Source organism: Marmota marmota, unplaced genomic scaffold (assembly GCF_001458135.2).
Source record: "Marmota marmota marmota unplaced genomic scaffold, marMar, whole genome shotgun sequence".
NCBI lineage: Eukaryota > Metazoa > Chordata > Mammalia > Rodentia > Sciuridae > Marmota > Marmota marmota.
The window spans coordinates 13,298,961-13,311,419 of NW_026000068.1; the positions used below are offsets into that span (position 1 = coordinate 13,298,961).

The 12,459-nt window shown below is 38.3% G+C and overlaps 1 protein-coding gene across 1 annotated transcript in view; it reads right to left on the minus strand.

The window, feature by feature from the left end:
• Marchf11 (membrane associated ring-CH-type finger 11) overlaps window positions 1-12,459 on the minus strand; it is a 113,607-nt gene extending 101,148 nt beyond the window's left edge. The window contains exons 1-2 of the mRNA XM_015490401.2: window positions 12,354-12,459; window positions 11,026-11,181 (exon numbers count right to left, since the gene is read on the minus strand). Coding sequence (XP_015345887.2) covers window positions 11,026-11,043 — 18 coding nt within the window. The 5' untranslated portion in view covers window positions 11,044-11,181; window positions 12,354-12,459. The remainder of the gene's footprint in view (window positions 1-11,025; window positions 11,182-12,353) is intronic.

The following is a 12,459-nucleotide window of genomic DNA, read 5'->3' on the forward strand; positions in this document are numbered from 1 at the left end:
AATAAAAGCAGTATTGATATATAGCTGATAGTAAGAAATAGCAAAGATGAACTGTTCTGTGGTTATCCATGAATGTGAATAAAATCACCTTCCAGGTCAAAATTATCACATATATAATCCACTGCCATGCTTTGTTTTAATATTATTCTCCATATATTCATCATGACCTGGCAGTAAAATTTTCCCTTCAGGTAATTGAAGGGATAGCTGACATTTTTCGTCTGACGTGTGCTTTAGCAGAGCCTAATCATTTTCAAAATAAAGTGCATATTTCTTTTTCAAATTTCCTTTTCTGTAACAAATATTATCTTCAATCACAGTAGTGGCAGGTCAGAGGAGGAGGCAGTGAAGGATAGGGAGATTCATCCCTTACCCTAAGTGCATTCTCCAAGTCACTGAGAAACACTTCAACATCTAAGGGTTTTCTATGCATAGCTACTCAGCAAATTTTGGCAAAGTTAATTGGAGCTACAATATTTGTATTTCCTTTATTCTTAAAAATTAATAGAGAGGCCACCTGAATACATAGTTATGAAAAATATCTGCAAATGTTAACATAGAGAAGTTAATGCTAGCAAGGGAGATGGGGGAGAGAGCAGGACAAACATATTTCCTGTGGCTTATGAAATATTCTTCCATAAGAATATAAATAAAATCCCCTGATATTTGTGAGAGATTCTATCTTTCCCAGAATCCTTTTTTAACAGATTGAACAAACCAAGGCAAGCCTGTGTAAATTTCCTGAAATAGTTCCCTGTTCATCATAACTATTATGCAGTTCAATGTCGTGACACAAATTGAGCAGGGAAATGACATTTGGCACAACTGCAAGACCATATATAACAAAGGAGTGTCCAGAGGGTTCTTATTCCAAGAGCTAGAGGCTTATGGACAGGCATCCTGGGCCTGAATTAAGCTCTTGGCCACTTGCACATAATTAGCATACCAAAAAGAGAAGCAAGACTAAAATGCCCATTAAGACAACAGAATTCTATTACGCCAATAAGGACACATGGCCCAAGTGTCACCAATCCAAATGAAGTAACTTGAAGAGACGAAAACTGGAATCCCAAAAAGCCAAAGGGGGAATGTTTCCTCTGATAGGCTGAAGCAAAGCCAAAATAAGGGGTGGTGGGATTAAAAAAGGAAGAAGAAGAAAAATCAGTGGAGTAGACAAAGGGGAATGAAGGGAAAGGGGGAGGGATGGGACAAGAAAAGGCAGCGGAATGAACCGGACTTTTCCTGTGTACATATATAAATACACCAGAGTGAAACTCACCATCACACACAACCACAAGAGGCTAATTTTCAAAAAACAATAAGTAAATTGCATAAAGATCAGTAAACCAGAGAGAAGGAAAGAGGAGGAGGGGGGAGGAAAGAGAAAGGGGAAGTACTGGGGACTAATTACAACAAATAAAGTCCATGCTCTTATAATTATGTCAAAACGAATCATATTGTTATGCGTAACTAAAAAGAACCAATTTTAAAAAACTAAAAAGAGAGAAGGTTATCAGATGGGAGTTTTCACAGCATATCATATACCTAAAGGAGGGATAGAGTAAGAAATGGCTCTTCAATAAGTACCCTTCGAACTTTGCCTACATGGAAATGCTTTTGTGCATGTGTGTGTGTGTGTGAGTGTGCACGTGTGCAACTGTCTCTAGTCCACCTCTGCTTAGATAAAACTTCATTTGGCAAAATCATGTGAAACAGCTGTTGAATTATGAGCTATGCTCACGAGGAAGACATTGTCCGATACCCAAGGATACAGCAAGTACAAGCCAAGATGCAATTTCTCTTGGCCACATCCTCTGAGCTGCCATCCATTTACTGGTAATCGTGGGCGATTATCTACTCATCAGCCCATTCCCTGCCTTCTGCAGGGTCAGAGGAGCTCTCATTGTGCCCTCCAAGTCATCCCATTCTACTCTTAGAAGGTCCAAAAATAGAAGGAAGCTGAGTTTCCTTTGTTCCAATCCCTTTAGCAAAACATCAGTCACATTCCAGCAAAGCTACATGCCAAGGGAAGGCAGGAAATGAGCAAGGAGGAAAGAGCCTGTTCTCTGCTCCGTCTCCCTGGGTTGGAGTATGTGTTCACCACATTCCTAAAGCGGTGCTGCAACTGTACAAACCACTCATCAAAAAACGTCACCTTGTTTTCAGCCAGGTGGCAGATTTCACACCAAAAAGAAATTATAACCAGTAGACATTCTCAGTAGCTCAGCCATACCCATGATCATACAGCAAAATTTCCAACAAATTATTCAAATTCCCTGCACAAATGCTACATGAAACCCTTCAACCAGTGACAATCTCAAGAAAGCAAATGTGTCACACAGGGATAATTCCACATTCACCAAGTCTTTTTTTCATGACATTTTATGTTCTGAAAAGAGCAGATATGTCTCATTGGAAGATTTTTTTTTTAATTTTAGGTTTTAAAAATAGATCCCTGAGGAGTTGGGGTTGTGGCTCAGTGGTAGAGTGCTTGCCTGGCATGTGTGAGACACTGGGTTCGTTTCTCAGCACCACATATAAATAAATAAACAAAATAAAAGTCCATTTTTTTTTAAAAAAAAAGAGAGATCTCTGAATTACTTTTAAAGGATTTTTACTGTGGTCTAAAAAGCTGAATATATTTTCCCAGGCAAATTCTAAATAGCATTATTAAAAGATAAACTTAAAAAACAAGTTGAAAATTAACAGCTTGTGGATGGCTAATATATGAGTAATGAATGCATTACTTCTTAAGATGCATCTTCACTGCAGAAATAACATGACCTCCATGATTCTGGCCCCTTCGCTAAAACATTCACTTGTACATCCACTCATTCATTTATACCACAAATATTCACTGGATACCCACCATGTGACCAAGAAAAAGAATTTCAAGCAATATTGAGCTGTTTTTTTTTTTTAATTTGGTCTAAAATTTGTCCCACTTATTGTTATACTTACCCATTTAGAAAGCAAGGTTAGAAACCCTAAGCAAACTGAAATAATATCATTTTAAGACATTCAGAAGAGGGTATGCCAATCACATCTGCTGGGCTGCGGATACCTAAGAGAATCTACACCAACATTCTCCACAATGCATTCCAGGCCTCATTGAGATGAGAGGTGGCCTGTTCCAAAGACACTGAGAGCTCATTCTGACATGCCCCTGCCTTTTGCTTCTCACTTAACTGATGCTACTCCTGGGAATTGAGGATATGAGTCTGACACAACCAAGAAACCAAATGAAACAATGATTTAAATATTTAATATTAAAAAGAAATAGCATTTTGTCATGGAACTCAAGTGCCACCATTTTTAAAATAATGCAAGCTCATCATGATTTCACTAGAAATTACAAAAAACAACAACAACAACAAAAAATTTTAGAGACACTTTGCACATGTAGTTTTCTAAGAGGTCATGAAACACCTCAGTCAACATCAATGTTCCATTTGTTTAAACTACTGCCAAGTGCTGCCGGGCCAAGTCCAGCTCACCACCTGCTCTGGCGTAGCCCACACACTTTTACATTTTTAAGTGGCAGGGAAGAAATTTTTAAGGAATAGTATTCCTTGACACATTAAAATTTTGTAAAATTCAAATTTCAGTGTCTATTATTAAAGCTGTACTGGAACACAGCCACGCTCATTCATTTATATAGTGTCCGTGGCTGCCTCCTGGCCAGGAGAGTGGATACAATGGCCCCAAGGCCTAAAGGGCTTTTTATCTGGCCCTTTAGAGAACAAGTCTGCTGACTTTAGATGTAAATAAGAAGTTAAATGTTATCAAATGAAAACACAGAGCCATGACAATGTTCCTCCATCCAACCACTGCCAAAGTGTCTTGCTACTCTTACTTGCTTTGACCAGTAGATCTACCCATTTCAACTCAGGAGACTCAAGGGGAAATTCTTCCTTCCTGTAAGCAGGTAGATGCACAGGCCAAGAAAACAAAGAAGAGAAAAGTAGAAAAACAGATGTGTATGGATAAGAATGCTCTGGAGTAGAACCAATGGGGTCTACACTGTCCCCAGATCTTGTTCTATAAAGTTTAGAAACAGCAGAGTCCAAGGCCTAAAATGTTCCCCACCTCCTTTTTCTCCTGTCTCAGAGCTATCTGGCTCTGGGACAAGTTATAAAATTACTGTACACACAGCCTGTACAGTAAATAAAGTGGTTACAGTAGTATACAAAATTAATTTACATATTTCATTCAGTAGAGAATCATTAATCTTTTCTAGTGAGTCAATCGCAGATTCATGTGTTTGGGAAATGAGTAAGCAAATGAAACAAAAACAATTTCTAAGGCAGGGAAATTGCCTCGTGATGTGTTCTTTATTTTGACATTTGTAGTTCACTATAAGACACGCCAGCGTATACACTGAAATATTGCATTTGAACACAGTTTTTCAGTTAACTCAGGCGTGGACATGAAAAGTCTCCCCTCAATTTCTCATCAGCTTTAAACCACAAAGAACATCAGTAAGAACCGCTAGAGAAAAAGTCAAATTGGCGGCTCACCATGTATTATGGTCTGGATCTGGAATGTCCCCTCAAGGCTCATGTGCAGCAACCTTCAAAGTGAGGCTTTGGGGAAGTGAATGGATCATGAGGGCTCTGAGCTCATGGGGTGGATGAATCCACTGATAGGTGGATGGACTACTGGGAGATGGTAGGAAGTGTAGCAGTGGGGGATGGTTGAAAGAAGTAGGTCACTAGGGCACAGTGGAAGGGCGTTTCTTGTCCCCAACCCCTTCCCTCCCTCACCTGTCTCTCTCTCTCTCTCTCTCTCTGCTCCTCAGCTGCCATGAGTTACACAGTTTCCTTCTCCACACCCTTCAATCATGATGCTCAGACACAAAGCAATATGGATTGAAACCATGAGTCAAAATAAACTTTTCCTCCTTTACTTTGTGTCTGTCAAGTATTTCAGTCACAGTGATGAAAAGCTAACACACCATGTCACAAGGGCACATATGTGGACATTTTTGAGAATTTTTAAGCCAAAAAGTGCAAAGGCCTAGAACTACTTCAAAAGACAGCATGCAATACTGATGGAGTTCCAGTTCTCGTGTTTTACCCACACATTTTCAAAATCTCAGCCAATTTCAATAATCTTTCAGCTCCTCTTAGTGCATCAACTACATCATGCTATCAGTTCTGAAGATGAAGATACCTCTTTCATGTTGTCCAGGAAAATAATGACTACAGGAGTCCTCCAAAATCTAATTAAGGTTCTATAAATGCCATACAGGTAAGCCCAGAAGTTCTACCTTAGAAAGATAACAAAGACAAACCCAGCTGGCACTATATTCCTCTCTAATTTATATCTATCATGATGAATCTCAGGGTTTAAGAATATGGATAAAAATGAAAACTCATCTCACGTCACCCTCCTTCTTAGGAGCCCTTCCAGTCACTCTTACTGCTAAGACGACCTGCTGCTGAGAGCACATTATAAGTGTTTAAGGGACAAGCAGTAATGGAAGGCTAATAAAAATGTTACAGGCTAGTAAAAGTGGCCAAGGGCCTCATACCCACAAAGGTATATGTCCCACATGAAGTCTTGATCCCTCCCCAGACAGGAAAGGCAGGTAGATACTACTGTCCTTTCCTGGGGTACTCTGAGCAATGAAGGAGGAAGAAGGAAAGTTGGGGACACTGTGAATGACACTCAGCTTCCCCTGGCCATGCTGCCCTCCAGGAATCTCTGAGGCTTCTCTGGCCTCCCCTACTGACAGGTCACAGGTATCCCACCCAACAGGGGCCCACTGCAAAGCACAAACGAGCAATGGCTGCCTGACTTTGAATAGTGCTGCCCTGAATCTCGCCACATTTAAAAGCACCTTATAACTCTAATTATGGGAAGACTCAGAAGGACATAAGGAAGACCCATGGGAAATGACAACTAGAAAGGAAATAAGTTACATTACATCTCATTACACCTGCTGGTCCATTAATTATTTTATGATAATTAATTTGATCTGAAACTGAGATGGGTTTCCCCAAAAAAGCAAGAGATAATAATCTAAAGACAAAGAATGATACTGGATTCTTACCACGCATCACTTGGCAATGATCTAAGTAACCATCCACAGATGAATGGATGAGAAAACATGGTATTTAGACACAAGAGAATACGATTCAGCCTTCAAAAGAAAACAAAATTCTGTCATTTGCTATAACATGGATGAAACTAAAGGACGTTATGTGAATTGGAATAAACCTAGCACAGAGAAACAAATAACAATATAATATTACTTGAGATGTGGAATCTACAAAGAGTTGTTGAACTTACGGAAGTAGAAGGCAGAATGGTCAGTACCAGAGACTGGGACTGGAGTGGTTGGGAAAGGGGAGATGTTAGTCAATAGGTACAAAGTTATAATTAGAGAAAAGGAGTAAGTTCTGGGGCTCTATTGCCCAGCTCAAGGGCTGTAATTAATAGTAATGTACTGCGTATTTCAAAACAGAGAAGATTTTAGGCATTCTTACCACAAAGACATGATAACTATTCGAGGTGATGATTATGCTAATTAGTATGACTTAATTATTCCATAAAGTATATATGTGTTGACATATCTTGTATCCTATAAATATGTGCGATTATTATTTGTCAATTAAAAATAAAATAAAACTTTAAATGACATGGAAAAAGGGATCATTAATGTCACTTTGATGACAAGAGACTGAAGAAAACACGAAGGACCTGTGAACAGGGGCCAACTGAAGGTCCCCACCCCTTAGGTGAGGAGAAGTAATTATAATCACAGCCAAAAGTCAGATGGCACCTACCACATTCCAGGTGCCATTTTGAGCTCTTCACGTGTGTTTCTAATCCTCAAAATAATGTATGAGATTGGTGTCATTATCCTGTATAAAGATGAGCTAACTGAAGCACTAAGAGTCTAGGAAGCTGATCTAAGGGAACAGCTATTACTTCACATTTACATGTTTTTATATTTGTAGGCACTGCAGTCTGCTTTTATTGCAAGTTGAAAGTTTCCTATACAATGATTTATCTAGTAAATGTTACCTCTTCAAAGATCCATATCTCTTGATAAACTACTAAAAGCTTCATAAACTGGAATATGGTTTAATTGACTTATAATGTCACCAACATCTCAGAATAAATTTGATCTTATATGTTCTTGCATCTCACTAATTATAGACCATACTATGAGATTTGAAATAGAATTATCCTTTACTCTCGAAATATCATTAATGTATCATTTAGATATATTAATAAATAAAATAGATTCTGCAAGTAGGTAGGAAGGTAAATGCATTTTAATTACCTCAGATTTAATTAAATCCTACAGCTAATGATGTAACAATTAAGATTTAAATATGTTGTAGAAAATACATCTGTTAACTTTCTATCGGGTCTTATTAATGAGCATTACTAAAATCCAATGAAATGGAGAGGTTTACACCCCATTTCTAAAAGAACTCAAATGTCAATGAGAGAAAATAATTAAAACTAAGACTTCAGACTTACCGCAGCATGCTTCTCTCATACACACCTGCTTCCTGGCTCCTTGCCCTTCATTATCCCCACCTCCCAGTGAGCACCAGGGGATAAATCACAGTAATAATCACTTCTTAAAGTGCTTGAAGACATGCATCAAAAATCCTGATTGAGTCCATCTCCCATACATGCCCTCAGTAGGGCAGCTATGCTTATGCCTGCCAGTCCATGTGGACCAAACATAGAGACCAGGGCAAGCACAAGGAGCCATTTTAAAAGCTATCTCCTATGATGAGTTAAGGATGGACATTCTCTTTAAAAAAAAAAAAAAAAAAAAAAAACTGGACTCCCTTGAATCTGAGTTGGTCTTATGAATTGCTTTAAACAAAAAAATGCAGAGATGTGAAACCATGTTACTGCAGAGGTTGAGCCTTAAAATATCTATAACTTCTACTTGCACCTTTCTGAAACCCAGCTGTCACAGCCTGAGAAGCACAAATGGCATGGAAGGACAAATGAGGCACCAGTAGGCAGCTCCAAGGAGCTTCCAACCAACAATCAGCACCAAGAGCAAGTCAACCAAGTGAGCTATCCTTGATGCTCCAGCCAATCAGACCTCTGGATTACAGCACCAAATGATGTCACATGTGGAACAGAACCTCCCAGCTGACCTCAGTCAATACAAACACACAGTTAATAAGTAATGGTTCTGTTTAAACTATTAAGAACTCAAGTGGTTGTTGTGCAGAAAAAGGCAGCCAAAAACTTTGTCAAACCCTCTTAGAGACACAGTTCCTACTCACGAGTCTTAAACAAGACAAGTTGATAGACCCGGAAACATCATGAAGGCTAGGAGTAGATTGAGAAGAACACTTGAACAGTAACAATGGCTATGGCCCCTGGAGCCAGACTGACCTTGAATCCTGGTTTTACCCTTTACTAGGTATGTACCTAGTAGAAGTTACTGACCTTTTCTGAGCCTCAGTTTCCACTTGGGTAAAATAGAGATAATAATATTCCTCACCTCTCTGATTTGCTACATGAACTAAACAGCAGTATCCATAAAGCACTTAGAACAGTGCCTGGCACAGATTAAATGTTCCTTAGATGTTATCTCTTATTATTTATTCTCTATTTTTCTCTACATTCAAGGAAATACCTGCTCACAGTTGTGGGACAGCTCTATACCTGGGACAGAGAGAGATGGAAAGTGAAGGGAAGGGCCATAGATATGCTTCTTGTGTGACTCTTCACCATGAGGAAGTGGATCCCTACCTACCTACCAAAGCAACAGGAATGTGATAAATGCTAATTCTGAAACTCTGGGCTTACAATGGCAAGAGAAAAAGATAAGAAGCTCAGGCTTTTTATCATCCACAACAGAAAATGTCAGGCAAGTGGCCAAACTTGATCTGAGCAACTGAGTATAAACTACTCCTATGTATAAGAACCCACTCTGGGAACTTTATAATTCTTTTGTTTATTGAGAGCACCATGCTTTATTTACAATGGAGTCCTGAAAAGTTATCTCATCTCTGGTATGATAGAAGCTATTATCAAACTCATATCAACTTTGTTTCTGAATGTTATTTCACAATTCATGGCAACAATCAGATCAGGTTACCTACTGATCCCAGTATTATTTATATATGTCATAATAAAATGTGTTGCTAAATGTGTTAGTAAGAGTGGATTAGTTAGAGGGTTTTGTGGGGAGGAGGAGGTCCATATCAACATAGTTTATAAGATCTGCTTTTGTTAAAATAATCATTGAATATTTTTAATGATGTAAAAGACAGCAGTAGTCAATTCTTTTTTGCTATAGGAATACAATGTGTGTGTGTGTATGTGTGTGTGTCTGTATGTGTGTGTGTGTGTATGTATATATATACATACATAAATACATATATATATACACACACACACACACACACACATACATACACACACACACACACACACACACATCCCCAGCCTTTTAGTTCCATTTTTAAATGTTCTTCAAGGACCTATTTCTATTTACTTCAAATTATCTCTAATGAATTAACATGTAATGTTCATAAGCTGAAGTTTTCAAATTACTGAGTAAGCATTCTGTATCAAACCTTGAGCTTCTGACCATAGTCCTTCTCATTAGACTTTTTGCCAAAGCAACAGCAACTCTCATTTCTTATCTTTCCATATATTTGTATTCATAAACTATTACAGATATAATTACATTAACCATGTCCTGACCTTTGGACATGGTTCCATCTGTTTTTCAACATAACTATGATAGACCTCTAAATTGATCTCCAAGTAGTTTGATCAATTAAAGGTTCTGGGGAAATGTGTCAGGCTTGCACCTATCTTCAGCATGATAACACCACTTATCCGAATTAGTCATGCTTCTTCTTTTCAAATAATTTATAAGCCTCAGGTCAGCTTGAGAAAATTCATATTTTTATTTCATGCTTGTTAGTCATGCCTTAAATGGCAACTACCAGAGACGCAAATTAATTGCAAACTATACGAAGGATGTGCAAATTAGAAACTATGAAATTTAAATTATTAATGCAGCAATATTTTAGCTCAAGTTTCTTTCTGGAAACACTACAATTTCCTATATGTTATACTACTCAATGCAAATCACATTTGGTGATTTAGATAGAAACAGGATTTTATTGCATTTTCCCCCTCTCAACTTTTCAATTCCCTCTTCCTGTTCCTCTCATTATCTCCTTTGTCTCTGTACTAACTTTTTTCATTTGTCTACTTAATTTCAGTTCCATCTCACTATCTAACCTCATCACTTACATGTTACCCTTCTTTAAAATGTCATTCTTAATATTCCATGTTTACATTCTACCAGCCTACTCAAAGAACCCAATCAGGTACACCAGGAAAAAAAAAAAAAAAGAAATAGTTTTTTTTTCCCCCCAGGGCATTTGTGTACACTGTTGTTATATGATCTTATACAAAAGTTTAATAATATATGTGATACCAGTACTATTATTGAAAGTAACTCTTGGAAATACTTCTGCATCCACTGTATAGTTGAATACAGCAAAAAATGAAATTGTGAAAAAAAATCTTCTATGAAAAAAGAAAGCCTGGTTAAATGAAAAGAGTAATTCAGATTAGAACTGATAGGTTCAACCAAAGTTTCCATAGTAGTAAAGTTCTGCTTTCCATAAATGGGGCTTATCAGTGTTTATACCCATTAACAAAATATTAATAAGATACATTGTGTAACATTTCTAATTAGTAAAAATAGAATCAAATAGGGCATACGATATTTTACCAACTTGGTCTTTTAGAAAGAAAAGTGGTTTCAGTTTGGTCAGTAAATAACAAATCACTGAGGAAACCATTTGATTAAAATGTCTTTTTGAGTTTCTCAGATAAATGTAATTGCTTTCCCAAAGCACATCTCTACAAATTCTAAATCTTGGTTTTACTGCAATTTGCATAAAATGTTTTAAGTAGCATAAGTAAATATCCTAAGTCATAACTAAACTCAAGTGCACTCATGTTAACTAGATTATTTCTGGAAAAACAGAATGTCATGTTTACCTGGCAAGGCTGTTTCATCTTAATGGCTATCACGTGGTATCTATAGCAGCAGAGCTCGCAGGTCCAGGAGCCTCTCTCACTGATCCACTTTAGCAGGCACAGTTGGTGTGTGTACCGAACTGACCCATCACATCGGCAGGGATTTAACAGCTCTCCCTGGAACAAAAAAAGGTCAATAGGAGTATTTGTGTTTGTGTCTTTATTTAAAAATACAAAGCCTGCTTTCTTTTCTCTTTCAAAGTCATTTACCCAGAAGGATGCAAGCATCAAGCTCTATCCCAGAAAAGCAAATTAAAATTTTATACCTCTGATGGGAATGAAACTAAAGTCTTAAAACTATTTCAAATATATTGCTGAGAGTTATAACATAAATGTTTCTACTAACATACACAGTGTCTGCAAGCTATAGCTCCCAATACCCTTGGGGGAAAGCTGTACTATTAAATCTCTTTAATAACTTTTAAGTGGATGGTCAGATGCATTTCCTCTGTAGTTATTCTTAATCATTGCTAAAGAAGAAATGCATGGCATCCCAGGAAGCAGCTTGCAATAGCATTATGCTTTTACTTTTTCTAAATGTAGCATCATAAATATTGACTTAGGGCACTATATCCCTGAAAGCCTGCATATTCTTATACAACTTCCTTACTTTTAAAAATATTAAGCCTAATGTTTTCTCAGCCCACACATTTTGTAAAAGAGATATATTATCCTCTATTGTGCATGATCACTCTCATATAAGTTTGCATGCACCTTGAATGGTGTTCTAGAATTCTGTTTCTAACAAAATACAAAGTACACTGTTGGCTAAGTTGCCTTTCTTTCAAAGCACTTTCCTATCTGTCTTGAAAGAACTGTAATGTGCTTTTCACATCAGTAAGAAGCAACCACCAAAATCTTCAATAAGAAAAGAACCTGCTCTTGTGACATGATTCAACTCCAGTCATGGTCTCAGGGTACATTAATGGACTTCACCTTACATTCTATAGTTTTGCTTCTAAGTACAAACCAAAATCCTTTGAGTTGTTCACGAGAGATTCTTATGGCCTTACAATATCATTAAAGCATCCTACGAACGTGTAACTACAAAACCAGGTGGTGAGGGAAAAGTGTGGAGCAAATTAGTCCCGTATTCACCACCGGGACATTTTCATCTGCTTTCACAGGAAAGGAAGAGGAACCACAAGGCAGCCACTGCTCAGAAGGCAGGACCCCACAGGCCGAATGGGAGGGCGCGCTGTCCGTGGTGCTGAACCATCGAAAGCGGGAGCCGTCCCGGCACTGGCCGAGTCCACTGCCTGCTGCCCTGGAGTCCCACGGGGCCTTACCTGCTCCGCGCCCTGGAAGCAGATCTTGCAGATGGGCTGGTGATGCTGGTGCTGGTGCCCCGCGCGTTGGTCGCCGCCGCCGCTGCTGCTGCTGCGGCTGCTGCAC